General features: G+C 32.9%; 3 protein-coding genes across 3 annotated transcripts; 1 reads left to right on the forward strand and 2 right to left on the reverse strand.

Annotated features, from left to right (window-relative positions):
- The first annotated feature begins 733 nt into the window (after positions 1-733).
- Positions 734-7,019, forward strand: LOC125807493 (cell division cycle protein 48 homolog). The gene is made up of 9 exons (XM_049487216.1): positions 734-947; positions 1,075-1,240; positions 2,406-2,634; positions 3,595-4,361; positions 4,445-4,666; positions 4,845-4,916; positions 5,015-5,296; positions 5,497-5,856; positions 6,487-7,019. Exons 1-9 carry the CDS (start codon positions 919-921, stop codon positions 6,775-6,777), a joined length of 2,418 nt encoding a protein of 805 aa, XP_049343173.1. The 5' UTR covers positions 734-918; the 3' UTR covers positions 6,778-7,019.
- Positions 7,020-11,658: 4,639 nt separating this feature from the next.
- On the reverse strand, positions 11,659-13,738 carry LOC125807499 (high-affinity nitrate transporter 2.1-like). Its single transcript, XM_049487224.1, has 3 exons — positions 12,892-13,738; positions 12,695-12,810; positions 11,659-12,604 (listed from the first exon to the last, which is right to left on the reverse strand). Exons 1-3 carry the CDS (start codon positions 13,699-13,701, stop codon positions 11,938-11,940), a joined length of 1,593 nt encoding a protein of 530 aa, XP_049343181.1. The 5' UTR covers positions 13,702-13,738; the 3' UTR covers positions 11,659-11,937.
- A 5,928-nt stretch (positions 13,739-19,666) lies between these two features.
- Positions 19,667-21,871, reverse strand: LOC125807500 (high-affinity nitrate transporter 2.1-like). The gene is made up of 3 exons (XM_049487225.1): positions 21,002-21,871; positions 20,806-20,921; positions 19,667-20,715 (listed from the first exon to the last, which is right to left on the reverse strand). Exons 1-3 carry the CDS (start codon positions 21,809-21,811, stop codon positions 20,049-20,051), a joined length of 1,593 nt encoding a protein of 530 aa, XP_049343182.1. The 5' UTR covers positions 21,812-21,871; the 3' UTR covers positions 19,667-20,048.
- Between the last annotated feature and the right edge of the window lie 5,460 nt (positions 21,872-27,331).

Consider the following 27,331-nt stretch of genomic DNA (forward strand, 5'->3'; position numbering starts at 1 on the left):
TTGCCATATTTATCTGGTTAAAAATTCTGGAATTTCTGTTGACATTCATAGGATATCATGGGTCTCTGATGGGCAGACATGACAATGTAGGAATATGCAAATAATTGAGACCTTTCTTGCACTTTGTTTTTAGAAAAAAAAACTAGTTATTGTTCTGTAAATCACTTCGAGGATAGAAATTTGTCGTCACTTTACAATTAGTATACTTTGACGAAGGTCAAATTCCATAAATTTATTTGCATGAATTCGTAATATAGAAGATAACATTACAACAACATAGAAGTCTAATGAGTATCGAGGTTAAAAATATGAAGAAACATTAAAAAATAAATAAATAAAAAATCAAATGAGTTCAACATATATACATAAAAAATAAAATTAACTATGTATAAATAATGTATTTTCCATCGAATGAAATTTTGATGAATCTCTATGCTCTTGCTAGCTCTGCCTTGTACGTGAACCTTACGTACCTCAGTAAATAATTAGTAAACATGTTGTATGTGATAGATCCTCTACTCAGAAGAAATGTAATCAAATGAGGATTACTTTTTATACAAATCCCAATAATATTTTATCACACGTTTTATAAATATTACAAGTAAAATATCAAAATATATTTGATCTGCTTTTCTTTGTTTACTTATTAGAAAACCAAATATTGTCCAAATACGAAACACTTTTTTTTTAACCCTCCGAAATACGGAATACACCTATTACCTACATTATAGAATCGTCCAAAAGCAGGAAAATACAGATAGAACGCCAGTTCGTATTTAATTTTTATCGTGTTTTTTTTCTCTGTTTAATAAATTGGTAATTCACTTCTTCCATATCCCTTTCTTGCACTCATTGTTCTCTTCTCCAGCAAAACTCCAGTTTCTCTCGGCTGCTCTACCCTAATCTAGATCTCTGAAGATGACTAACCAGGCCGAGTCATCTGACTCGTAAGTTCTCTCTCCTCTCCATCGGTTGATCTACTGACTTGTTTCAACTCTGGAAATCGTTTCTAGAAAGTTCTGAGATTTATATTGTATTGTGATTACTGATTCTTACTTTATTTTTTGTTTTCAGAAAAGGTGCGAAGAAGGATTTCTCTACCGCGATTTTGGAGAGGAAGAAGTCTCCTAATCGGCTTGTTGTTGATGAGGCGGTCAACGATGATAACTCTGTTGTTGCACTGCACCCTGCTACTATGGAGAAGCTACAGCTCTTCCGTGGAGATACAATTCTCATCAAGGTTTTCTAATTATCCTACTTTTTGGGGTTTTCGCCTAAATCTCGTGTTTTTAGGGTTTCGATGTGGATAATCTGATTGCATAAGGTTTACAGTGAAGATCACTTTGCTAGTAGTTGATTTTTTTTCGTCGCTTAGGTGAATCTGGTGGATTGAGTAGTTTTACACTTGCCAATAGATTTTTAGACATAGGATATTAGTGTTTCTACGTTTGAGGTGCGGTGTTTGTTCTGCTTGTTTGATGATGGGACCGACAATTTTATGGGTTATAGGTGTGACATATACTTGTTTAAACTGAAAGGCAACTTATTATTTATAGATGGTCACAAGCTGTAGAGGTATTCTTTTGAACTTGGTTTCTGTGTCGAGGGGAGATCAATAACTAAGATGATCCGTCAGGAAAGAGTCTGTAATGACAAATTATTCACGTTTGTTCTAGTCACTGGTGGGGATTATCTGTGTTCCTAGCTTATGCTGTGCCATTGAATTATACTCTGTTAATCCTTGATGAGCAGATGCCAATAGGTTCTATATGTCAATTTTAATTGGCTATATTACATAATCATGGAAAAGACGTTCTGAATCATAGTACTGAATTTATCACTACATAAAAAGAAAAGACTCAGAATAATAGTAGACATATACCACTTCGACAATACTGTTTGAAGTCATGAGATATGGTGTAGTGATGCTCTCAATTTAAATAAGCTTGGGCTCAATCAAAGACACACTATATGATTTCAATGAGAAACAGTTGGTTCTTTGAGTCTCAGTAATGAGGAGTTAAATTAATATTGTGAACTATTGTATGGTGGATGTTATAATTAGTTACTTCAATTGAAATTTGATTATAACTTACTGCATTCATACAAGTGTGTGTGTCGCCGGCTTGGCATGCTACTTTTAATTTATCAGAAAATTGTGTGCTTCACTTTAAAGAAAGCACGTGCTTTACTTGTCACTTCAACCCCCAGTGGCCCACTGATCTTGTTGCATTTTTCTTTTTGTGCTTTTTTAACTTTTAAAAACAATGTTGTAATTTTCTCATGGTGCGTATGGCTTAATTTTAACAACTATTTAAATGAGGTTACCTTTCTGAATCTGTTTGCATGTTTGTCTGCCTGTTCATCCAATTGACTCAATAGTTTTGTGCTGCATTTTAATCCAGGGAAAGAAAAGGAAGGATACAGTTGTCATTGCACTTGCCGATGAAACATGCGATGAGCCGAAGATTAGGATGAACAAGGTTGTCCGTTCAAATTTGAGGGTCCGTCTTGGAGATGTTGTGTCTGTGCACCAATGCCCAGATGTTAAGTATGGGAAGCGTGTCCACATACTTCCTATAGATGATACAATAGAAGGTCTCACTGGGGATTTGTTTGATGCGTTTCTGAAACGTAAGTGTACTGACACATGCAATTTCTTTCCAATTGAATAGCTCAAGCATGGTTTTCAGTTTGGCAATTTCAAGGCTTTATTCTCTGTACTGTTGTGGTATAGGAATTTCCAATTCATTGAACTTTTCATCAAATTTAAAAATTAATAAGGGTGGGTTGAAGGAACAGGGTAGTAGTGATAATGAAAAAAGACTGTCAATATCATTGATATTTGATTTTCACAATCACAAACAATACATCATACTCTCTTTGTCTGGTTTTAGTTTTTGTTCACTGTGATTAGATTTAAATTCTGAGCTCCCTGAATTAAGGAGACAAGCCCGGGTGCCTAATTAGTATCTGGCACCATAATGCTATCAACAGAATTCGGTATCCTTGCTTCACAGTATGTATATTTAAAACCTAATAGCTCTTGAAGGTAATTGTTCTTTCAGTGGTACCGTCAAAAGGAGACACCATCTGTTAGTGCGGACTTTAGTTAGATAATTTGTGTGCAATGCAATTCAACTGGTTTTGGACAAGTTGAATATCAATAATTTGATTTTTCCATCAAACAACTTGATTACTCTGGGTATATTGTTTTACTTGGGAAACTCGTTATTGATGGGCCATAGTGCGATTTTAAGTTTGTATCTTATAGAACTATAATTTCTGTCTTGTTCCTTCTGTTGATAGTACAACCTTTGAGATGATAGTCCAGGAGAATTCTGGGTGTTTTTTTGGAGAATGTGGAGTTGCAGCAGTTGTTATTGTGCATCTGTTTTGGGATTCTCCAGTATTTATTAAATTATCTCCAATTAACGGTCTTTCCTTGGTTTTGTACATTCTACTCTTTGATTTTGTCAATTGGCAGTGAAAATTAGAGGTGAAGGTTGTCGTCTTTGTTAGTGAATTTGTATCCACCTTATCTGTAAGCACTGTCTGTGTTAGCCTCAATTTTAAGCATATTCCTTTTTGCAGCTTACTTTTTGGAAGCATATCGTCCTTTGAGGAAAGGAGACAATTTCCTTGTTAGAGGAGGGATGAGAAGTGTGGAATTCAAAGTCATTGAGACTGACCCAGGGGAGTATTGTGTTGTTGCTCCAGACACTGAAATCTTTTGTGAGGGGGAGCCTGTTAAAAGGGAGGACGAGGAGAGACTGGACGAAGTTGGCTATGATGACGTTGGTGGTGTGAGAAAACAGATGGCTCAGATTCGTGAACTGGTGGAATTACCATTGAGGCATCCTCAACTTTTCAAATCCATTGGTGTGAAACCACCAAAGGGGATTTTACTTTATGGACCCCCTGGTTCTGGGAAGACCCTGATAGCCAGAGCAGTGGCTAATGAAACAGGTGCATTTTTCTTTTGCATTAATGGACCAGAAATCATGTCCAAATTGGCTGGTGAGAGTGAAAGCAATCTCAGGAAGGCATTCGAAGAGGCAGAAAAAAATGCTCCATCTATTATATTCATTGATGAGATTGATTCAATTGCTCCCAAGCGAGAGAAGACACATGGTGAAGTTGAGAGAAGGATTGTTTCACAGCTCCTGACACTGATGGATGGACTGAAATCTCGTGCTCATGTCATAGTTATGGGAGCTACCAATCGTCCTAACAGCATTGATCCTGCTCTCAGAAGGTTTGGTAGGTTTGATAGGGAAATTGACATTGGTGTTCCTGATGAAATTGGACGTCTTGAAGTTCTTCGTATTCATACCAAGAATATGAAGCTTGCAGAAGAAGTAAGCCAACTTATTGAATTTCCTTCTTCTTTTTCGGGATCAAATTGTCGTTGTGGCATAATGGCGAGTATTTGATTCTGCAGGTTGATTTGGAAAGAATATCAAAAGATACACATGGTTATGTCGGTGCAGATCTTGCTGCTCTTTGCACTGAAGCTGCACTTCAGTGCATTCGAGAGAAAATGGATGTCATTGATCTGGAAGATGATTCCATTGATGCTGAAATATTGAATTCAATGGCTGTCACAAATGAGCACTTCCAAACTGCTCTAGGAACAAGCAATCCATCTGCATTGCGTGAAACAGTAAGTAGCCTATTACGACCCAGTTATGTAATGTAGCTCTATCTGATCATGTGCAATGTTCTTGTTGCTTATGATAATCCTGTCCTTTTGTCTGTATGGGGTTTATGGATGGAATAGATGGGTTGTGTTTTTTTAAGTTCACAAATTTATTGGGTTCTTCCGTGAAAATTATGTGCAGGTTGTTGAAGTGCCTAATGTCTCGTGGGAAGATATTGGAGGTCTTGAAAATGTCAAAAGAGAGCTTCAAGAGGTAATTGAAGTCAATAACTTGGTCTTGATGCATTCATATATGCCATTAAGTTCTGTCTTAGGAGGGTTTCATCATTGTTCTTGTTTCATATTATGTAGACTGTTCAATACCCAGTGGAGCATCCGGAGAAGTTCGAGAAATTTGGTATGTCACCTTCAAAAGGTGTTCTTTTCTATGGTCCTCCAGGATGTGGGAAAACTCTTCTTGCCAAGGCAATTGCAAATGAGTGTCAAGCCAATTTCATTAGTATCAAAGGACCTGAGCTGCTTACCATGTGGTTTGGAGAGAGTGAGGCCAATGTCCGTGAAATTTTTGACAAGGCTAGACAATCTGCACCCTGTGTCCTCTTCTTTGATGAGCTCGACTCTATTGCCACTCAGGTAAGATAGTTTTCAAGTTTACCAAATTGTTTGTTGTAAGCAAACACAGGAACTCTTTGACAGATTATGTGGACTTAGACAGCACATATTTCCTAATTAGGCAATCAATTAGATAAATCTGTAAAAAGGAGGGAAAACAGGAAAAAAGTAGTTATCCGTGTATCACTGCTTACAAAGATTGTTGCTTTTTTTTTTGGCAGAGGGGAAGCAGTAGTGGTGATGCTGGTGGAGCAGCTGATCGGGTTCTGAACCAACTTCTGACTGAAATGGATGGCATGAATGCAAAGAAAACTGTTTTTATTATTGGGGCCACAAACAGGCCTGATATTATTGACCCTGCACTTCTGCGACCTGGTCGACTTGACCAGTTAATTTATATCCCACTGCCAGATGAAGACTCACGCCATCAGATTTTCAAGGCATGTCTTAGAAAATCTCCCCTATCAAAAGATATTGATTTGAGAGCTCTTGCCAAGTATACTCAGGGATTTAGTGGAGCTGATATCACTGAGATCTGTCAACGGGCATGCAAATATGCCATAAGAGAGAACATTGAGAAAGTAAGTCCTCCTGCTCTTAATTTTATAAATTTGGTTTTGTTTTTTAAGTCTTTGAAGTCACATCATCTGTCTTTGTTCTTACAGTTTTTTATCTGTGTTGTTTACTGTTGTACATCTACTGATACTGGGGTCTTAAAGACTCTAAATTAGTGGGTGAAAGTATCACTCCACCTTGTTGCAGTGAGTGTGGACTTAGTATAAAGTTATATAAAAAATATATTCATACTCTGTGTGCTTGTGTATGCGTATGCACCAGCACATGCTGCTGCTAAGATAAGATGGATCTGCCACTGCTGATACTTATATTGGACAATGTTTTAGTTGCTTTTGTGTCATCATCTGTGCTGAAATATTGAAATAATGGTGCTCTTCGGTACTTTATTAATGGTTTTTGTCGTCTTCAGTTTGATGGTTGCCAAAATAAATGTCTGAATTCAAGTGTTTATCTCCTCTCCGTTTCTTGAAACACAGCTATGTGCTGTGCATCTCTTGCTTTAAACTCCATGTTAACTTGCTAGCTGGTCTCTTATGTCAATGTTTGCAAGGGTTGCTAACCTTTCTTTTTTCAAAATTAAGTTAAATGGGCATGGTTAACATCTTAATACTTGTCAAATGGCGTTCTTGTTACAGGATATAGAAAAGGAAAAGAGGCGAGCAGAGAATCCTGATTCTATGGATGAGGATGCTGATGATGAGATATCAGAGATTAAGCCTGCTCATTTTGAGGAGTCCATGAAGTATGCACGACGAAGTGTGAGTGATGCCGATATTCGTAAATACCAGGCATTTGCTCAGACCTTACAGCAATCTCGAGGTTTTGGAACTGAATTTCGGTTTTCTGAGACCAGTGGTGGGGCTGCTGCATCTGACCCCTTCACAACTTCTAATGCTGGAGCTGATGATGATGACTTGTATAGCTAAAGTTATGGACTATCCTGTTATTTTGCTGCGACATTTTTCTTTTCCGTTGTTGCTATAGAGTTTCCTAAACAAAAATGTCTTTGAACTATTACTTTGTTTCTGGAAATCTGTAACGCTACACGCCCAACTGTTGGTTTATTTTGCCCACTCTTTAATGTTGTTATCTTGAGGTGTTCTGTGACATTTTAAAGAAACCTCAATAGCTTCGCTAATACAGTGGACCTTGGTTATTTATTCTCTTCTTCACCTTTCCCCTTTGATGAATCGATTTCTTGTTACCAGGCTCTAAGCTGCTTTTGTATATTAGGTGCTAATTCACTTGAAATTGCTACAGTTTCTGTAAATGAGCATTTAATTCAATATTCCCTTGGTTAGTCTAATTGCAGGGGAAGTTTTGATGAAATAATTTGGTGTATGTTTGAGAACAAATTATGTAACTTAATCTCTACCCCTATTAACCTTCCAAAAAATGCATGCAGAATTTCATGTTTGAGGTTTAGCATTGAACACGATACTTTAAGAAATCATATTGAGTTGAAAATGTTAGAAATTATGTTCGACCCTGTTTCTGCCAAATTACGTAAGATTACTCTTATAATGTTTCAACTCCAAATGAAATCTTCCTAACAACTTATAATCTGTCAACATGTGTCTAATTAGTAAGTCTAATGTTAGTAACAAACGAGACCTTAGAAAAGAAATTCACAATTTACTCTGTTCAAGACTTGTACATGCCTACTCTAACAAACACAGAAACAGAGAGTGCATAATGTAAAATTTTCGTGTTTCTTTCTTTCTTGATAAGTAGCAAAATATCCAGTAACGTAAAATACAGAAGTATAAATTGAACTCCACTATAGTCAATTTTAATAAAGCGAAACAAAACATGAATTATTATACTAGAAACTAGATAAAAAGAATAATACCGCTTATTCGTATAAATTAGTTCATCAGTTATTCTCATAACAACATTGCTGGGCTAGCTAATTAAGGTTGCTTATAATCTTGTGAACATCCAATTCCAAGTTCACCAAATATATGATTGTTCACATATCTGCTTGGACCAGATGCATGTCTGAACCCTTTTGGTAAGCAATTCTTGATTTCCTTCCCATGAAAAAAAGGATGTTTATTGTGACGATCCATCAACTCAGGCTTCATTATCATGTATTCTTCAGATAATTGACGGACTCCCATAGCTTCATTTATAAAAGAAGATAGCAAAACAAGGCAAAAAACATATAGTTTAAGGAAAATATTTTTATTGGAAGCTGCATTTGTCATTTTAAGAAAGTACTCTTGTGTGGAGTTTCTGTAAAACTGTTTGTGTATGTGGAAACTATGATGTGTGGTTTATAACAAGTGAAACTATAAATAGGCTCGTGAGGAGTAGAGGCGGCAGATATAAAGATTTGTACACAGCTCATTGCAAGCAGAGTACAGACAGTACAAACCATGCAACCAAAAAGTTTTAATTTTGTATACTCGTAACGCATGGAAGAAAATAGTCTGGTGTACAAAACATCTCGTGTTAGTGGACTCATTATTTTTATATGGTGGCCCGTGATTCTTGGGCATTAATTGCTAGTATAAAATCATGAACTTCTCTCTTCCTTAATTTCTCACATTAATGCATTTTTACTTTCTCTATGAATCTTTAGTACGTCTTCGTTGTTGCTTCACTTCCATCATTTAATATTTCGACGCACCTTATTCATTTTTCATTAAAAGAGTACGTATATTAAATGAAGTATATTTGGGACCGATGGATCGCCCTTCTTAATTGCTACGATCTATTTTTAATTTATGGAGTTAAAAATATGGTTTTCAAATTAAATTTCGAATTTCTTCATAAGACATTATTCATGATTGCTACGATCTATTTTTAATTTATGGAGTTATAAATATGATTTTCAGATTAAATTTCGAGTTTCCAGTTCCATAATTGACTATGTATCCGTGATAGTTGATACCATACTAAAAAGTAAAAACCTAGTCAGCAACACAAATAGATTGATTGTCACCTATTTCCTACATTACCATAACTAATGATCTGTCACATTCATGTGTTTTCCATTATTATTACAAGAGAAAATGATCTAAAACCCCCTCAATCTATACCCGAAATCCCAACTACACACTCCAACTTCACGGATGTCCTATTACCCCCTAAACTTCATATTTCTCTATTTTCTACACACTTAAACGCTGACCTGTCATCTATCAATCTGATTTCAATGTTAACTATGTGTATTTCGATCAATTTCTTGAATATTTTATATATTTTCTTGAAACCTCTGTGGTAATTCACAACTGTTATTCTTGGGGTGTGTACTGAGTAAACTCCTATGTAATAGCTCATAAATTATCACGAGAAATGTAAACTGCACTAGGTAAACGTAGTGCAACGAGCTCGACTAAAAAAAGTATTGAGGAAAATCGAACTCTAACCACCTTTATTGGATACCACATGTTACACAACTCAACCACCCTTACGGATCTAAAGTTCTTACTCCGTACCTTCCACCAATTTTATGAAGACCGCGGATACATAAGGCCGCTGCTACCTTAATTGTTGCACCAGCTGTTGGGTAAACTATTATTATTATTTTGTTGCTATAAGATTTAGATGAAAGTAAATGCTTACAATTTATTGTTCTACTAGTCTCTCTAGCTGAACAATTATGTCTCTCTCCTTTTCCCTTTTTTCAACTTGTAATATTAGAATTTTTATGTATGATATCAAGTGGTTAGAATTTAGAGAGAAGTGTACCAGCAAATTACATTCTATTTATATTCATTCAGTTTTATGAGAGATCAATGCTAGGAAAAGTGGTTGAAGGGCTTCAAATGTAGTGGTTTTAATTTGTAGGAGAAATAATAAAGGCATATATCTTCATTTATCTCTTTTTACTCGTAAAATTTTGATTTGACTCACCTATTAAGAAAATCTTGATTGCTATACAGTTTACCATTTTATCCTTATTAATTAATATGATCCCAAATATCTTTACTTACTACATGTTTCAAAGATATTAACTTAATGTTAATAAATTGAGGGTATAATAGGTATAAATAAAATTGTCCGTTCTTGATTTGTCAAAAATGACAAATAAAAAGGAAAAATTGGACAAATAAAAAAGGACTGAGGGTAGATATTAAAGGACAGACCAAGTGATTTGGGTTTTATCTGTATTAGTGCAATTGCAATTTCAAGTTTAATGAATCGGAGATACTGAAATTACTGTACCAACTTCTTGTTATATAATCCCAAATTAAAATTTAAGGGATTCAATCGTTAAAGTTTTAACCACTAAATCTTTGTCTACTTTCAAACTAACGGATTTAGGATATATATATATATATATATATATTAGTATTCTTTGCGGACCACATATATCTATATCTTGTGTGGCGGTGTTTAAAATACTGAATTCAGTTGAATGAATGACTTTGAGTGTTTGGGAGCTGAATATTCTTGACAAGTTTGGATTGCAGAGACAGCCTATTAACATGTAAGAAAATATTAGTAGTACTATTTTATAGGTAAAGTACAGGTGAAAAATAGTAGAAATTTTTTGATATGTAGTAATGAATTTTAACCCTTATTCTACACGATTTACTGTTACCTACGACCTGCGTAGATAGAAACCAAACCAATAGTAATTATAAAGAACAATGTTCATTAAGAAGGTTGGTATTGTGATTCTTTTGTTTGGTGAAATAATGATAGTCTAGTGTTAATTCTCAACAATTGATGGTCCGGATGGAAACCCACGAAGGACTAATCAACGAGCGGATCGATCTAAACATGAATAATTGAAAATAGATTCAATTCAATCTGTTTTTTCAATTTTTTTATATTTATGTCTATCCTTTGAAAATACCTTTATGGTTAAAGTTACTATTATTTAAAAATAAAATAAAATGAAATAAACCAATTCTTTGCATGCCCACTTCGTGACGTTTTTCTCATCTAGCTACTAGGGAAGCCTAACGCGTACATAATTTTCATATTTTGTGTTTATGTTAAATTAACTAATTAAATTTTATTAGTTAAAATTTAAAGTTATGATATATTACACTTAATTATTGGTTGAATATGAATAATTGAATATGTCTATGAAAGGCATATTATTTGTATTTTTTTTGATTTGGTATAAATAATGAGTATAAAAATACATATAGATACTAAGTTAATTTATCAAGTAATGCTGATGCAATGAGCCAAGTCAACTTTCCCACAGCTTGGGACTTAAAAGCTGTACCCACATGACTTAAATTGTCCCTCTTTTTACTTTCACTTGTTCACGCACTTTCTTTTAAAAAGATAATAAATAAAAAATATTTTTAATTATAATAATAACTATATTATTAGTATTTCAAAAAAATGTAGAAAACTAATTTAGAAAGTTAGTAATAAATATTAATAAAAAAACAAGAAAAAACAGATTGTCCTTGTGTTGATACAGTAAAATTTGATATCAAGTCAAATATCTTCAATCTAAAAATTTAAATTGACTCTTTTTTCCCAGGGAAAAGAGAAACATAATTCACTCTAAGTTCACTAAAATGCATTATTTTTTTACTCCTACTTGAGTTATCAATACTTTACGAGTTAACGTGAGTTGAATTGTCAATTATATTACACTTAATTTTCGATTTCACTCTAAGCCAACTAATATTTTCTATATCCCTGTACAAACTGCTGCTAATTGTAAACTATAAATGGTATGAATCTTTCATATCAATTTAAATTAGCCACTAGACGAAGAAAAACAATTCACGTCCTATTATAAACCAACTGGAATAAAATCAGGCCCCATCTTAGAAGTCAAAGTTTTAATTACAACTATAATACACTTTTGAATCTGAACTCCGTAAAACAAAGGCCATTATTGGCCCTAGAATATTCTTTTAAACACACAATAGGAAACATCACAATGTGTAATATATATATATATATATATATATATATATATATATACGTCAATTTAAAACCACATACACCTTAGTAGATTCCAGCGTATCGACATGCAACATCATTTAAGAAAAACAAAAATCAACAAAAAAATAAAAATCAGGACATATTTTGCTTATTGAGACGACTCAGCTCATTGAACCTTCAATTGAATCAAAGATTGACGATCATCAATCTGATCAGACGCGATTTGGCGTCAAATTTGGTGGAGTAGATGCAGAGCCCACACGCTTGCCACGCTCCGATCGGCAATTTTCTGCGAATTTCAAGGCATTTTGGTGCATACCTTGTTGCCTCTCGGCCTCGGTGTACTCTGAAGTATAATAATGTTCTTCGCTTCCCTTAACAGGATCTTTTGTTGGTGGGAAAAACATGCTTCCCCATTGTGGGAAATGACAAAATGTAACAGGAAGAGTGCATCCTATGATCATGAGTCCCATGTAAGTTAGCCCTGTCGCTGTTGAGTACTTTGAGCTCGTGAAAAACAACAATTGTGTCAATCCAGAACCAAAATTTCCACCAGCACCGGTCATTCCAGAAATAATTCCTAATGATCGTCGAGAAATGAAGGGAATAATACCGAAAGTTGCACCACAAGCAGCTTGAGCTCCGATTGAGAAAAGGATCATGAATGTTACAGCAAATGGTAGGGAATTTGAACGACCCAAAAGAACACAAAATACTCCTCCAAGTGTTTGTAAAATCCATAAAACCCAAAGTCTCCCTCTCATACCAAATTTCTTAGCTGCATAATCAGAAGAAAATCCTCCAAATGGACGAGCTAAAAGGTTAGCCATACCAAATGTCGCTGCAATGATTCCCGCTGTTTGAAGTTTTAGATCAAATCTGCAGATTTTACACAAATTTAATTAGGTCTAAGTACTTAAGGTTCGAATTTTTGAATTCCTATACTATAACTAACAATTTAAATCAAACCTGTCGAAGAAGTACTCAGCAATGACGTTGTCCGTAGACAGTTCAACTCCCATAGAGTATCCGTAGAGAAGAACAAAGATCCATGTCCTGTAGTTTGTTGCAGCATACCACAATATCTGAAACACCATATAGAATTAGCAAAAAGAAGTACAAAAATATATATATTATTAATTCTTGGGGGTGTAATTTGCACTTACGTTACCGAATTTATCTTTAGTAACAGTACCCGTCCTCTGTAAATCGCCACGATTTCCGTCAGGTAAATCTTGGCCAAGAGTCAACACTAAAATACCCATGACCACATGAAGCCATCCAGGAATAAAAAATGCAATTCTCCAAGCAGTGAACGGAGTAGCACCCGCCCTTCGAATTATGTCATAAAGAAGTGGCATAATAAGTTGAGTTGCACCGCCACCCATATTACCCCATCCAGCAGCTGTTCCATTCACTAGCCCAATAATCTTACTATTAAACATAGTACTCATCCAATATTGACACGACACAAATGTGGCGAGCGAAAACCCAATCATGAACCGGACAGCTACGTAGCCACCAGCGGACGAAACAAAGGACATACAAAAAACAGTTGGGGCTGACAACATGATAAGAAAAGCACACCCGTACCTGGGCCCCAACAAATCACAAACTGCACCCATAGCAAGCCTAGATAAAATACTTCCGGAAACGGAAGCAACCCCAGCGTTACCAACATCCATTTTTGTCAAATTAAGGTTGTCCCTAATAATAGGGACTAAAGGTGCAGCAGCAAAAGTCGAAACGAAACAAGTAAAAAAAGAAATCCAAGAGAGCTGGAACGTTAATCCATGAGGTTTCGAAAACGAATAAAATTTAAATTGTTTGGCCTTGTGTTCAGTATCAACCGGTACTGAAAACTTGGCGGTGGTGTCAGTAGGCACCATCGGAGAAGCCACCGAGAAAGCGAGAACTGGCTCTCTTCCGGTGACTCCATGCATAGAACTCCCCGGTGATCCTTCTACATCACCCATTTCTTTGATCAACTGATTAATTAAACAAAAGATTGATTTAAAATGTGTTAAGAAGTAAAATTGATGATGTGTATTACTTTGAGAATGTTATGTTTATATAGGTATCAAAGCGTTGACAATGTGCAATTTGGGCAAGTTATTGGTGATTCCCAATGGTTACATTTTTTTTTTTTGATAAGGAATCCATTACGCCGCATCTAAATATAAATGAATGTGTGTAATAACCCCCTTATGGTATATCCCAAAGGTTCACTGACCATTTTATTAGGTGTAGTATACTATATCTAAACGTTACCCCTTTTGACATACTAGTGTTGAACAAGTCTTTTGCAATAATTTGGTGAATAATTTATCCTGAAATTAAGTTGTTCGCACTGCTAATGTATTCAGGGGTAATATCAGTTGTGTTGGGCATTAACGGTTCTGGAATACTCCTAAGTCCTAACACGGATGTAATCAAGTCCGCATGATTTTCCCAGAAACGCTTCACACCATTACGAATATTAAACATCTTATAATATATTATAAGTAACTCCTTTTTTTTTCTTTTCAACTATCAATGTGAGACTTTGTTTGCATACCCAATAATCTCCCCCTCGAAGTAAGTTTCATATGACTCATTACCATAATTCACGGGTCAGAGATTCAACGGGTCTGTGTGCCACCCACATAGTCTGAGTATTGACGGGTAAATGTTGTAAACTGGTCCATATATATAGACGGACAATGGCACTAAGCCAGTCTCCATGCCACACTCCACCATCTTCAAACTCATCCAACTAAATTATTAGTTTTGATATCAATTGTTGGGCTAAAATATTTTAAGAATATTTTTAATACGGTGTGATATTGTTCACTATGAACCAAACCAAATGATTTTTTCGAAAAAGGCTCACACTATTTACAAGAATATTCAACACCATATAAAAAAAAATTTCAAGCTACCAATACATTGTTCCCACAATTTAGAAAACAAGGTTGAAATTACTATTGTGTTAGCTAAATAAATTTCATCTAAAATATTTGACGTTTTAGATAAACAAGAAATAATTATAATTATTTTTTAAAAATCACTATTGCAGCTCTGTGAGACGCTAAAAAGAAATATTAAAGGCAGGTTATAACAGAAACCTTTCATTGATAAAAATTATTATATATTCATTTTACAAAATGTACAAGAACTTTAAAGTATTTGTCCCTCTAATTACCATCGTTCACTATTAAAAATCGCTATTCCTCATTGACTTTTCGATGAAAAATGTTTAACGATTATTTTCACATACATTTTGATTGGATTTGTGAGAAAAAAATATATAGTAATGTTTTCATATGAAAAAATTAGAAAGTTTTCCATTATTTCAGTGAACATATGTATCATACCATGCATTTTATATATACACTCCACTGATTTGAGGTGGAAAAAACTTTGTTTCTAATGCGGTGCGTGATTGAAGTATCCCCTTTATCCAAAATGAAATGAACTTTTTTTTTTTTAAAAAAAAATCACCAATTCTTTGCATGCCCACTTCTTCACGTTTTCCTCACCTTTCCAACTGTGGAAACCAGACGTGTATTTATTCATATTAGTGTTAATATTAAATAATTAAATCAAATTTTATTTGTTAAAACTTTTAGTTAGAACACTTAGGGGTCGTTTGATAGAGTGTATAAGAATAATGTTAAATATGATGTATTAGTAATGCATGCATTAGTAATGCATGCATTAGTAATGCAAGTACTAGTAATGCTTGCATTGTTTCTTATACATTGTTTGGTTTGATGTATTGAAAATAGCAAGCCTTGTATAAAGTCTATTAAAAAAATATTTGTTTACAAAAATACCCCCACATTCTTTTATTCTGTGCACTTTCTTTTGCAACATGGTTCTTTAATAAAACAATCACAATAAAAAAATTTGCTAAACGTCATTAGCTCTTCTTTTTCCCCCAAAAATAAAATAAATAGTTTTTAGTATTACTTTAAAATATTTTTGAGAAAAGTTGGCAAAGAGGTTTATTTAAAACTCAATCTTATATTGTTATTTTTGTGTGTGCACCACATATTGGCATGGAAAGGATCCAAAGAAGCACTTGAGTAATGATAAAGTTCTCTATGATATCTATAAATTACGGATTCAAGTCACAAAATCAATAACTTATTGAAATAATTTTACTCATCACACTCTAAGATTGGAAGTATGTCAAAAGTGTAATAATAAAAAAATTGAACCTCATAATTACACTCCAAGATAATCATTTAACGTTGGTAATTCAAGTCATTTGAATACCTCATTGTTTAACCTTCACCTTGCCTCAAAGTCTACCACCAACAAACTAGTTATTTCAAGTTTTCAATATTCATTTTTGATCAACTCGTTCCCTAGAAGCAATAATTATTTATTTATTTATTTTTATTATTATTTCTAGAAGCAGTTGCTCTATTGTATTGTGCCCCTTTATAACCCCTTTTGTCAATTGTGTTTTGACTTTGAAATACACAGGGAGCAGCATCATTTTTTATTTTTTCAAAAATATTTTATTAAAAAAAAAATAATTCTCTGTATCAAAAATCTTAACAAATGCAATAATCTATATGCTTTTTATAGCAATTTGCAAAGCTTACGTTTTGAGAATTGCATTAGTTTACCGTGGAAAAGTATTGAAAAATGTTTTAATAAAGGCTTAGAGGGTAGTTTTGTCATTAGTTAATCTAATGCAAGTGTTAAAATCCTTTATATTACTAATACCTAGAGATCCATGGTATTAGTAATACACTCCATAATACACAATAGAGTGTATAACTAATGCCCATATATAAAGTTAATGCATGCATAATTTTTACTAATACACTCTACCAAACGAACCCTTAATTATTAGTATTAAATATAAATGTGTATGGAAAATACATAACTTAATTACATTTTTTGATTTGGTAAATATAAATATAATAACAAGTAGGAAAAAACTTTTATCCCAAGTAGCCTAATGAAATTAGTTAATTAATCAAGTAATTCTGATGTAAGGAAACCAAGTCAACTTTCCCTCAACTTTGGACTTAATGGCTGAAATTTCAAATTAGCTTGGGCGTAATTTGGACTTACGTTACCAAATTTATTATTAGCAACAGCAGCTGTTCCGTTCGCAAGCCGGTTTAACCCTATTATTTTTCATTTTTTTTAAATTTCCAGGATTGTGATCCTGACGATATATGTATAAATGAAGTAGAAGCACAATAGAATAGGTGGAGTTCGCCTTAACCCCAAATATACATCAACAATTGTCAAGCAATCCTCGAAAAAAGGATAATGTTTAAGCATATCACTGCTACTATTAAACTTAATATTCATCCAATATTGACTCGACACAAACGTTGCAAAGGAAAACCCGATCATGAACCGAACAGCTATGTATCCACCAGCGGACGAAACAAAGGGCATACAAAAAACAGTTGGTGCTGAAAACATTATCAGAAATGCGAACCCATACCGTGAACCCAACAAATGAAAAACTGCACCCATAGCAAGCCTAGACAAAATACATCCGGAAACGAAAGCAACCCCAGCGTTACCAACATCCATTTTGGTCAAATTAAGGTTGTCCCTAATAATAGGGATCAACGGTGCACCAGCAAAAGTCGAAACTAAACAAGTAAAGAAAGAAATCCAGAAGAGCTGTAACGTTTGGCCATGAGGTTTCGAAAACGAATAGAATTTAAATTGTTTGGCCTTGTGTTCAGTAGGCATCATCGGAGAAGCCAGGGATAATTTGCAATTTGGGCAAGTTATTGGTGATTCTCAATGGCTACATTCTGTTTTTTGATAATTTAAATACTTCTATTTGATTTAGGAATCCATTCCGCCACATATAAATATGGACGTGTGTAACCCCCTTATGGTATATCCCAAAGGTTCACTGACCATTTTTTAATTATTTTCATTTATTAGTTGTAAACATTACCTCTTTTGACATATACAAGTGTTGAACAAGTCTTTTGCAATAATAATTTGGAGAATCATACGCCACAAATGAAATGTATTTAGGGGAAATATCAGTTGTGTTGGGCTTAAAGTACGATTTAAGAATATAATCCTAAACGGTGTGATAATCAAGTCAAGTTCTTTTTCAAAATGTCTCACACTATTAAGAGTATTCAACACTTTATAAGTAACTTATTTTTTTTCTTATGAATTATCAATATGAGACTTTATTCACACGCCCAACAATCTCTCCCTTGAACTCAGTTCCACGTAACTAGTTAACTCATGTACCATGATTCAATGTATCTTTGTGCCACCCTCATGTTAGAGTATTGATGGATACCGAAGCCCGAAGATTGCTGATGGGTCTTTGAAGCGCTATGGCTAAATGTTGTAAACATATAGACGTACAAAGGCACTAATATTAATTGTTGTGTTGAAATGGTTTCAGAATACTAATAGATACTCCCTCCATTTTATATTAATTGAATTGTTGAAACATTTTTTATTTTTCAAATTAACTTAATTGTTCAATTTTCAAGACTACTTTTAGAATGTATTTTCAATTTTACCCTTCATTAGTTAGTATTGAAATTAGTTATTAATTAATGTTTAGTTATTTTAATCATAATTTTGATAGTAATAATTAATAAGGGTAAAAATGGAAAGTTAAGCCTAATTTATGTCTTAACCTTCTTTTCTTAAAGGGTGTGAAACACCTCAACAATTCAACTAATATTTTTTCCTAATTCGATTTTTGGTTTTGAAAAAGCGTAACTCAATCCGAACCAAAATAAATTTGATTTTGTTTGATTTTTCTCTTTTCGGTTATTCAATTATGTCAATATTTAGAAACATAATAAAAGTTATATTTGCAATTTGAATATATATTATAACTTGGCTTCATGTATATATATATATATATATATAGTGGCGAATTTAGACCAAAAAAATAGGGAATCGACACCCGTGGTCTCTTCGTAAAATTAGATATTTTATATATATTTTTTAAAAATTTGTATAATATTATATTTTGGCACCCGTACTACAAGAAGTCTAAATGGTCCACATGGTTAAATGTTGAGCTTTTGACCTTGAGGATTAAGGATCAATTCCCACTTCAATACATTTTACTTGGTGCACCCATGTTCAAAAAATTCTAGATTCGCCTATATATATATTTGATTTTTTTGGTTTTTTGGTTTTTATTTTTCTAAATCCAAAACCAAATAAAAAAACCAAACAAAGTAAATTATTAATCAAAAGTCAAGCCAGAGAACCAATCCAAATTAAAATTCGGTTCAATAACATTTGTTTTCGATTTAATCCAAATAATACACCCTCCTAATGAAAACACTCTAAATAATATAAATATGTGTATGGAAAATACATAACTTACATTTATTAATTTGGTATAATTAAGTATAACAAGAAGGAATAAGCTTTTATCTCAAGTAGCCTAACAAAATTAGTTAATTAATCAAGTAATGCTGATGTAATGAAGCCAAGTCAACTTTCCCACAACTTGGGACTTGATGACTTGACATAGCTTATTTTTGGCTGTTATTGTGTCTGAATATACTAGAAAGAGGATCCATTAGATAGTGGGAATTGAAAGTCAAGTTGTAAAGATTATTTGATGCTCTCTCTTTTTTTAATCTGTTTTATTTTTAAAAAATGATTTATTCTTATATCCTTATTTTATTTTTAACTTGTTGAAAATCACTTGATATAAAAGTTAATTCTATTATAAGGGAGAAAAGATGAAATAGATCTACGTGTAACTCTTACCACGACTTATTTAAAAGGAATAATTTTTATATTTTGTAAATATTTAAATTACATGTTAAAAATCTTCAGGTAAATACAGTTGATATATAAGAACTTTATACTTCTCCCTGCACAAATTGCTAGTACTAATTATAATAATAATAATTGATTTCTCATATCAATTTTAATCAGCCACTAGGAGAAGAAAAACAATTCAGAAACTTCTACTATAAACCAACTGGAATAAATGATGTGGGCCCTTCTTAGAAGTCAAAAGTTTTATTATTAATACACTTTTGAATCTACACACTAAAAAACAACCACCATTGGCCATAGAATATTCTTTTGAAAAAAGCAATAGGAAACATACACAATGAGTAATATATTATATATACTTCATTAAAAAAAAAAGCATACACCTTAGTGGATTCAAGGTATTTGTCTCGAAAGATCAACAAGCAACATCATTTAAGAAAAGCAAAAAACCAAAAAAGAAAAAAAAAAGAAAAATCAAGATAGATTTTGCTTATTGAGACGACTCAGTACATTGAATCTTCAATTAAATCAGAGATTCACGATCATCAATCCCGTAGAAAGACCATCAAACGCGATTTGGCGTCAAATTTGGTGGAGTAGGTGCAGAGCCCACACGCTTGCCACGCTCCGATCGGCAATTTTCTGCGAATTTCAAGGCATTTTGGTGCATACCTTGTTGCCTCTCGGCCTCGGTGTACTCTGAAGTATAATAATGTTCTTCGCTTCCCTTAACAGGATCTTTTGTTGGTGGGAAAAACATGCTTCCCCATTGTGGGAAATGACAAAATGTAACAGGAAGAGTGCATCCTATGATCATGAGTCCCATGTAAGTTAGCCCTGTCGCTGTTGAGTACTTTGAGCTCGTGAAAAACAACAATTGTGTCAATCCAGAACCAAAATTTCCACCAGCACCGGTCATTCCAGAAATAATTCCTAATGATCGTCGAGAAATGAAGGGAATAATACCGAAAGTTGCACCACAAGCAGCTTGAGCTCCGATTGAGAAAAGGATCATGAATGTTACAGCAAATGGTAGGGAATTTGAACGACCCAAAAGAACACAAAATACTCCTCCAAGTGTTTGTAAAATCCATAAAACCCAAAGTCTCCCTCTCATACCAAATTTCTTAGCTGCATAATCAGAAGAAAATCCTCCAAATGGACGAGCTAAAAGGTTAGCCATACCAAATGTCGCTGCAATGATTCCCGCTGTTTGAAGTTTTAGATCAAATCTGCAGATTTTACACAAATTTAATTAGGTCTAAGTACTTAAGGTTCGAATTTTTGAATTCCTATACTATAACTAACAATTTAAATCAAACCTGTCGAAGAAGTACTCAGCAATGACGTTGTCCGTAGACAGTTCAACTCCCATAGAGTATCCGTAGAGAAGAACAAAGATCCATGTCCTGTAGTTTGTTGCAGCATACCACAATATCTGAAACACCATATAGAATTAGCAAAAAGAAGTACAAAAATATATATATTGTTAATTCTTGGGGTGTAATTTGCACTTACGTTACCGAATTTATCTTTAGTAACAGTACCCGTCCTCTGTAAATCGCCACGATTTCCGTCAGGTAAATCTTGGCCAAGAGTCAACACTAAAATACCCATGACCACATGAAGCCATCCAGGAATAAAAAATGCAATTCTCCAAGCAGTGAACGGAGTAGCACCCGCCCTTCGAATTATGTCATAAAGAAGTGGCATAATAAGTTGAGTTGCACCGCCACCCATATTACCCCATCCAGCAGCTGTTCCATTCACTAGCCCAATAATCTTACTATTAAACATAGTACTCATCCAATATTGACACGACACAAATGTGGCGAGCGAAAACCCAATCATGAACCGGACAGCTACGTAGCCACCAGCGGACGAAACAAAGGACATACAAAAAACAGTTGGGGCTGACAACATGATAAGAAAAGCACACCCGTACCTGGGCCCCAACAAATCACAAACTGCACCCATAGCAAGCCTAGATAAAATACTTCCGGAAACGGAAGCAACCCCAGCGTTACCAACATCCATTTTTGTCAAATTAAGGTTGTCCCTAATAATAGGGACTAAAGGTGCAGCAGCAAAAGTCGAAACGAAACAAGTAAAAAAAGAAATCCAAGAGAGCTGGAACGTTAATCCATGAGGTTTCGAAAACGAATAAAATTTAAATTGTTTGGCCTTGTGTTCAGTATCAACCGGTACTGAAAACTTGGCGGTGGTGTCAGTAGGCACCATCGGAGAAGCCACCGAGAAAGCGAGAACTGGCTCTCTTCCGGTGACTCCATGCATAGAACTCCCCGGTGATCCTTCTACATCACCCATTTCTTTGATTAAGGAAATAACTGATTAATTTTATAAAATATTGATTAAAATGTGTTAAGATGTAAAAATTGATGTGTATTAGTTTGAGAATGGTATGTTTATATAGGAATTAAAGAGTTGACAATTTGTAATTAGGGGAAGTAATTGGTGATTCCGAATGGGTATTTAGAATATTTAAATATTTGATAAGGGAATCCATTCCGCCGCATCTGTATATATGAATAGTGTTAACCCTTATGGTATATACCAAAGGTTCACTCACCATTCTTTATTAATATCTTCGTTTATACTTTATTCCATATGTAAACGTTACTTCTTTTGACATATGCACAAGTGTTGAACGAGTCTTAATTTTGCAATAATTTGAAGGATTAATTAATTTTCTTATTTAGGCCAATAAATCATACTTGACAACTACTTAGCCAGGAATTTAAGTCATTATACACTGACAATGTATTCAATGGGGAAGCTAAAAATTCTGTTAAACGCGTTCAAGAGTAAATCATATGAATAACAGACATTTTTCGTGAATGTAAATTTAGATATTTTACACATGTTATCAGGATATGTTTACAACTTCTTAATTAATTGTCAACTTGAATTATTTGCAACTAATTGCAAGTTGTGCATGTTAATACATATTTCTTCCGCTTACTTTTATCCACTTAAAAAATAACGATTCTTATGAACATTCATATTTATTGCGGTATCTATATTAATTGATATATAGTCTTGAGAGATGATTTGAAGAATGAGTAATTATAATGTTGAGGGTCGAAATATGAAAGAAAAATCTCTTGATATGTTAATACTCAATAACTTGTAAAAATAAATAAAAATATATTTTTAATATAGTAAACAAGTAAAGATGAATGGATATACTATATTTATATGGTGAGTAGTGAGATGTTCTTAATTTCTTCGTTTCTTTTTCAAGATGCAAAAAGTAATTAATATGTCTTTTCAATACTTTTGAAAGGAAGAAAAAAGGCTTAAGTTAGCTGTGATCTCAAGACATTTTGGCTTTGTCACCAAAGTCCAGAAGGATATGATTGCTGCAGACCTACCTAAACAAATTAATATGTCTGCCCAAATATTTTGGATCAATTTTTTTTTCAAAGCTAAAAAGTGACAAATATAAAGGACATAACGGAGAATCTTAGTAATTTAATTAATTATTACTTAAATTTTTATTTTATCGATGAGAGTTCAATTTTATACGCGATTCCCTTCTATTTCCCCTTTTCCTCTCCCTTGTATTTTTTTTTGGTAGTAATAGATAGTTAATATTCTCAACATATATAATTAATTATGAAGCACGAGGGTCTTCAATGTTTGGTACATAAATTGAAATAGGAGTATTCCCCATATTCGAATGGTAGTTAGGTTCAAAACTATTTAAGATTACATTTCTATCAAAATAAGTTCGGCTTTATCTGCTTTCATGGCTTCAATAGCACACAATGGCGAAGCTTCAAAAATATTAGGAGTTGTTCTATTCTTCGCTCATTGTCCTTCCTTAGTTAGTGTATCCGCCACTCTATAATCTATTTAAAAAGACCTATAGAAGTACAGTAGTAACAGTAACATTATATACCAACATAAGTTGTGGTGTAGAGGTGAGACTGTTTCACCTTTAATCAGATATATATCTCGGGTTCAAGATCTGAATATGAAAAAAATTTAGGAGTGCCACCTCCCAATATGAGTCTTACAATGCGTGATCTAAATATAATTAGGCTTCTACGTGGTCTCCATACCCGAGTGGGAAAAAAAAGTATGGAACATTATATATTTTTCATGTGGGTTGAAAAGATCACTAATTTTCATACATTGAATTTAGTAGAATCTATCTCCATTAAATTTGGGCATGTGGATATTTTCATCTCGTCTTTTCCTCAAAGCATATCCATCTAACAAGGTAGGAAAAATGATATAAAAAAGAATGGCTCATATTAATCTCCACTTTCTACCGTTAATTAAAATTAAAGTATACTCCCTCTTCCTCTGTCCCTAATTATTTTGTCTAACTTTTTCTTTTTTAGTTATTCCTAATTACTTGTTCATTTTGACAAATTAAGAAAGGATAAATTTTTTTATATAAATTATACCCTCAATTAATTACTTTGAAAAATGTAGAACTTTTTAAAAATATTAAGTTTTTAATTCATCTACTTCATAATTGATAGGAATAAAATGGTAAACTCAATATGCCAATAATTATTTTCATAATCGATGTGTTAATTCAAAAGTGGATAAGTAATTAGGGACAGGGGAGTATTAATTAGAACTTTTAAACTAACACAAAAGGCAAGTGTAGACAAAGCACTAATAGCCGCTTACAAAATGGTTGGTTTACTTAGCAGTCAAATTAACTACACGGTGTATTGGATGAAATGATAACATCTTTCTTAGAGATATTATTACACAATTAGTCTTCTTAAGCACGTAATTCCTTAATTAATTAATTAATTAAATTCAGAGAGATCTCCAACAACTAGTTCCAAGGTCAAATGCAGACTGGCACACAGTTTGCTAATATTATAATTAGCGTATGCTAAGGAGATGGAGACAGAAACTATTATATCATCTTTTTTAAAATTAAGTAATTAAAAAAATATCATGTTATTTTACCTTATAGCTTTTGAGAAGGTCCTAGAGTTATATGTTTAGGGTAATTAAATAATTTACTAGGCTCTTTAATTTTAGACGTATGACCTGGTAATATTGTTGGAAATCAAGTGGGATGAATTATTCACACACTTAATTAATTAATTATAGTATATTATCATTTCATTCCCTTATAGAATATGTTTCACAAGATTCAATTATTATTGAATAGTCCTCTCTCTTATCAGCAAAGCCAAATAAAAAATAAAAAAATCAACGAGGATGGTGATGAGATAAATATGATTTCTTAATCCTTCATCAGATGTCTCAGTTTCTAGTTTGAGTATAGAAAAAGGAAGTGTTCTCAGTCTTGAACGAATTTAGATCAATTAATCAGACTTCAATATGAATATCAAACATCGGGTGAAAAACGAAAAAAGAAAATAGGGCATCATTATAAGTCCTAAACATGATGATCAGATGGATGGGTAGGAGACAGATAAGGGAATGTTTGACAACATTATTAGAATAATCTTTAATATGGTTAACATGTTGATTGCATATCTATGATGAGATGCAAGCTCACTGATTGCTCATTCAAAATTAGAAAAAAAAATTGTTAACTATATTCCAGTTTTTTTTCAGTTATTCGAATGGACAAATCTATATATACTATAGTAATCTTAAGATTTTAGATAATTAAATAAATACAAAAATAAGGATGAATTCGGTCGCTTATCCACGTCTATTTAATTTACTATTGAAATCTATAGATATTAGTAAACTAGGATGTGTGTGCATGTCTTTAAATAAATTCAAAGAAGAGTTATTTTACTACTATATGGTAAAAGTAATAGCAACGAAATCTTTATAGGATTATTTTCTTCTATTCAGATAGTAAATTAGTTAATTTGTACTATCCCTCCAAATTTACGAGGAAAAAAACTAGTCTAATTTGAAATTATTTTACCTACATAGTACATATATGTCATGATTCTATATCTTAACAAACTGAACAGGGAACAATGAACAACTTTATATGTAATTATTTCTGTGTTTAGTTTATTCCCAATTTGAAATTGTCCATGCTCCAAATGCAATTATATATTGGTAAATATATTAGGTTTTTTTTTTATAGGAGTATATGTTATTAGGACTCGTTTGTGCTTATCTATTGTGTAGATGATGACTCTTGTATACGATATTCTTTATCTCTTATTTTATCTATTCTGAAATAGATTCCAAAGAATATGGCATTAGAAGAAGGTTTCATCAATAACTATGAGAAAATATTAAAGATTAAATAACTTATATAGTTTTACGGAAATTTAGTTTCATAAATGACATTCAAGTTCATTGTATTTTCTTCTTCACCCTTCCAACGTCAATTCTCATCCCTTGACCATTTCACCCCAAGCACCCTGTATGTCTGGTTACCACCACATTCGATTCCATAATGTTTTACTTTTGTAGTTCAATATAAATGAATTTTATTATTGATGTATGACACAGTTTTTAAAAAAAATAATATTTAAAGACATTAATTAAGGAATAATTTATCAATATTATTCTTTTGATTAATTCAGATTTAGGCTATGTAAAACTATTAAAGAAAAAAAAAATCCCGAATTTATTTTTTTCATTTTAGGACTCAAAGCCAAAACCTTTACCAAAAAAATCGTACTCCATCCCAATACGATCCTCGATGATATAAAAAAGTCTATCTTACTCAACTAGTAAATTCAAGTATGTCATAGTTTGGTTCGTTTTTTCTTCCATGTCCTTTTCCCTGAGCAGTTCAACAGCTATTGAACTCATACTAATAGATTGACGAACTAAGCATTCAGTTTTTTATCTTTAAAAAAAAGCGTTTTTTTCCACAAATAATTGCAAAGTCTAATGTCCTTTCAATCGATGCAAAAGTTAGCTGTAATTGATGTTCACATGAGGAATATTTTTTAAGCTCTAGAATTTAGATTTCTACTTTTATCCTATCCATCTTAGTGCAAAAATTAGCTTGTATACAATTAAGATAGTGACTTTGATGCAATTGGAGCTTATTGCAAATTAGGTAATTAATGTGGCGTCTCTGACGGGGGATTGATTATAAGAACGGGTGAACGTAAAAGATAAAGCGTCTTAGACTGACATGCTTAAAATGTAATCCACCTAAATTTCACTTCGACAATATAAGATGTCTATACATGCTTTAGGTTCAGAATTCACAATTTTGGGTGTCAATATATATTATATATATATATTACCTACACTTTCCAAAATTTGGATAGTTTTAATTGGGTAGAGTCTTTTTTAATTGGGTATGTATTTATAAGATCATTAAAAATATAAAAGGAGATAAAATGTAGAGTAAAAAATTATCACTCATCAGAAAATTAATTTTTTTCGTAATTGTGATTTTCATGTTAGTAGGATGAATTTTTTCTTTAAAAATAATAGTTATATGACTTTGATGAAACAAAAATCATAATTTTGTGAATTTCTCATAAAATATACCCCATATTATAGTTTTTTATACAAATTTATTAAAAAATGGATGAATAAATATCTTTTAAAGACTTGTCATATATTAACAAATTATCTTATATAAAATCAAATTTTAAAACCGCGACTAAAAGATGACTTATTAACATTTGAAATAAACAAGGGTTCCTTTGATTTTTAATTTTTATTTTATTTTTTAACGAATAAGCAGTTGACCCAAAATAAGCTGACGACATATCTATATAGTTTTCTTTTTTCTTTTTTCTTTTGTATGATAACGATATGAAATGACATTATTCCTAAACTATATGAAAATAAAAAATAAAAAAATCAAGTCAACTTTCATAGATGGTGTGTACTTGTGTCCTTTGAAAGCTCCCTAAACTATAGATGATTTAATTTATCTTT

This window comes from Solanum verrucosum, unplaced genomic scaffold (genome assembly GCF_900185275.1).
Source record: "Solanum verrucosum unplaced genomic scaffold, falcon-dt-bn FXZP01000183.1, whole genome shotgun sequence".
In the NCBI taxonomy this organism is placed as follows: Eukaryota; Viridiplantae; Streptophyta; class Magnoliopsida; order Solanales; family Solanaceae; genus Solanum; species Solanum verrucosum.

Excerpts from the sequence above, each read along its gene's own strand:
- LOC125807493 (XM_049487216.1), top strand. The coding sequence starts at position 919 with ATGACTAACCAGGCCGAGTCATCTGACTC. Across the intron at positions 948-1,074 it reads CAGGCCGAGTCATCTGACTC|AAAAGGTGCGAAGAAGGATT; the intron begins GTAAGTTCTCTC and ends TTTTGTTTTCAG. Across the intron at positions 5,297-5,496 it reads TCGACTCTATTGCCACTCAG|AGGGGAAGCAGTAGTGGTGA; the intron begins GTAAGATAGTTT and ends TTTTTTTGGCAG.
- LOC125807499 (XM_049487224.1), bottom strand. The coding sequence starts at position 13,701 with ATGGGTGATGTAGAAGGATCACCGGGGAGTTCTATGCATGGAGTCACC. Across the intron at positions 12,811-12,891 it reads CTAAAGATAAATTCGGTAAC|ATATTGTGGTATGCTGCAAC; the intron begins GTAAGTGCAAAT and ends ATGGTGTTTCAG. Across the intron at positions 12,605-12,694 it reads GCTGAGTACTTCTTCGACAG|ATTTGATCTAAAACTTCAAA; the intron begins GTTTGATTTAAA and ends TAAAATCTGCAG.
- LOC125807500 (XM_049487225.1), bottom strand. The coding sequence starts at position 21,811 with ATGGGTGATGTAGAAGGATCACCGGGGAGTTCTATGCATGGAGTCACC. Across the intron at positions 20,922-21,001 it reads CTAAAGATAAATTCGGTAAC|ATATTGTGGTATGCTGCAAC; the intron begins GTAAGTGCAAAT and ends ATGGTGTTTCAG. Across the intron at positions 20,716-20,805 it reads GCTGAGTACTTCTTCGACAG|ATTTGATCTAAAACTTCAAA; the intron begins GTTTGATTTAAA and ends TAAAATCTGCAG.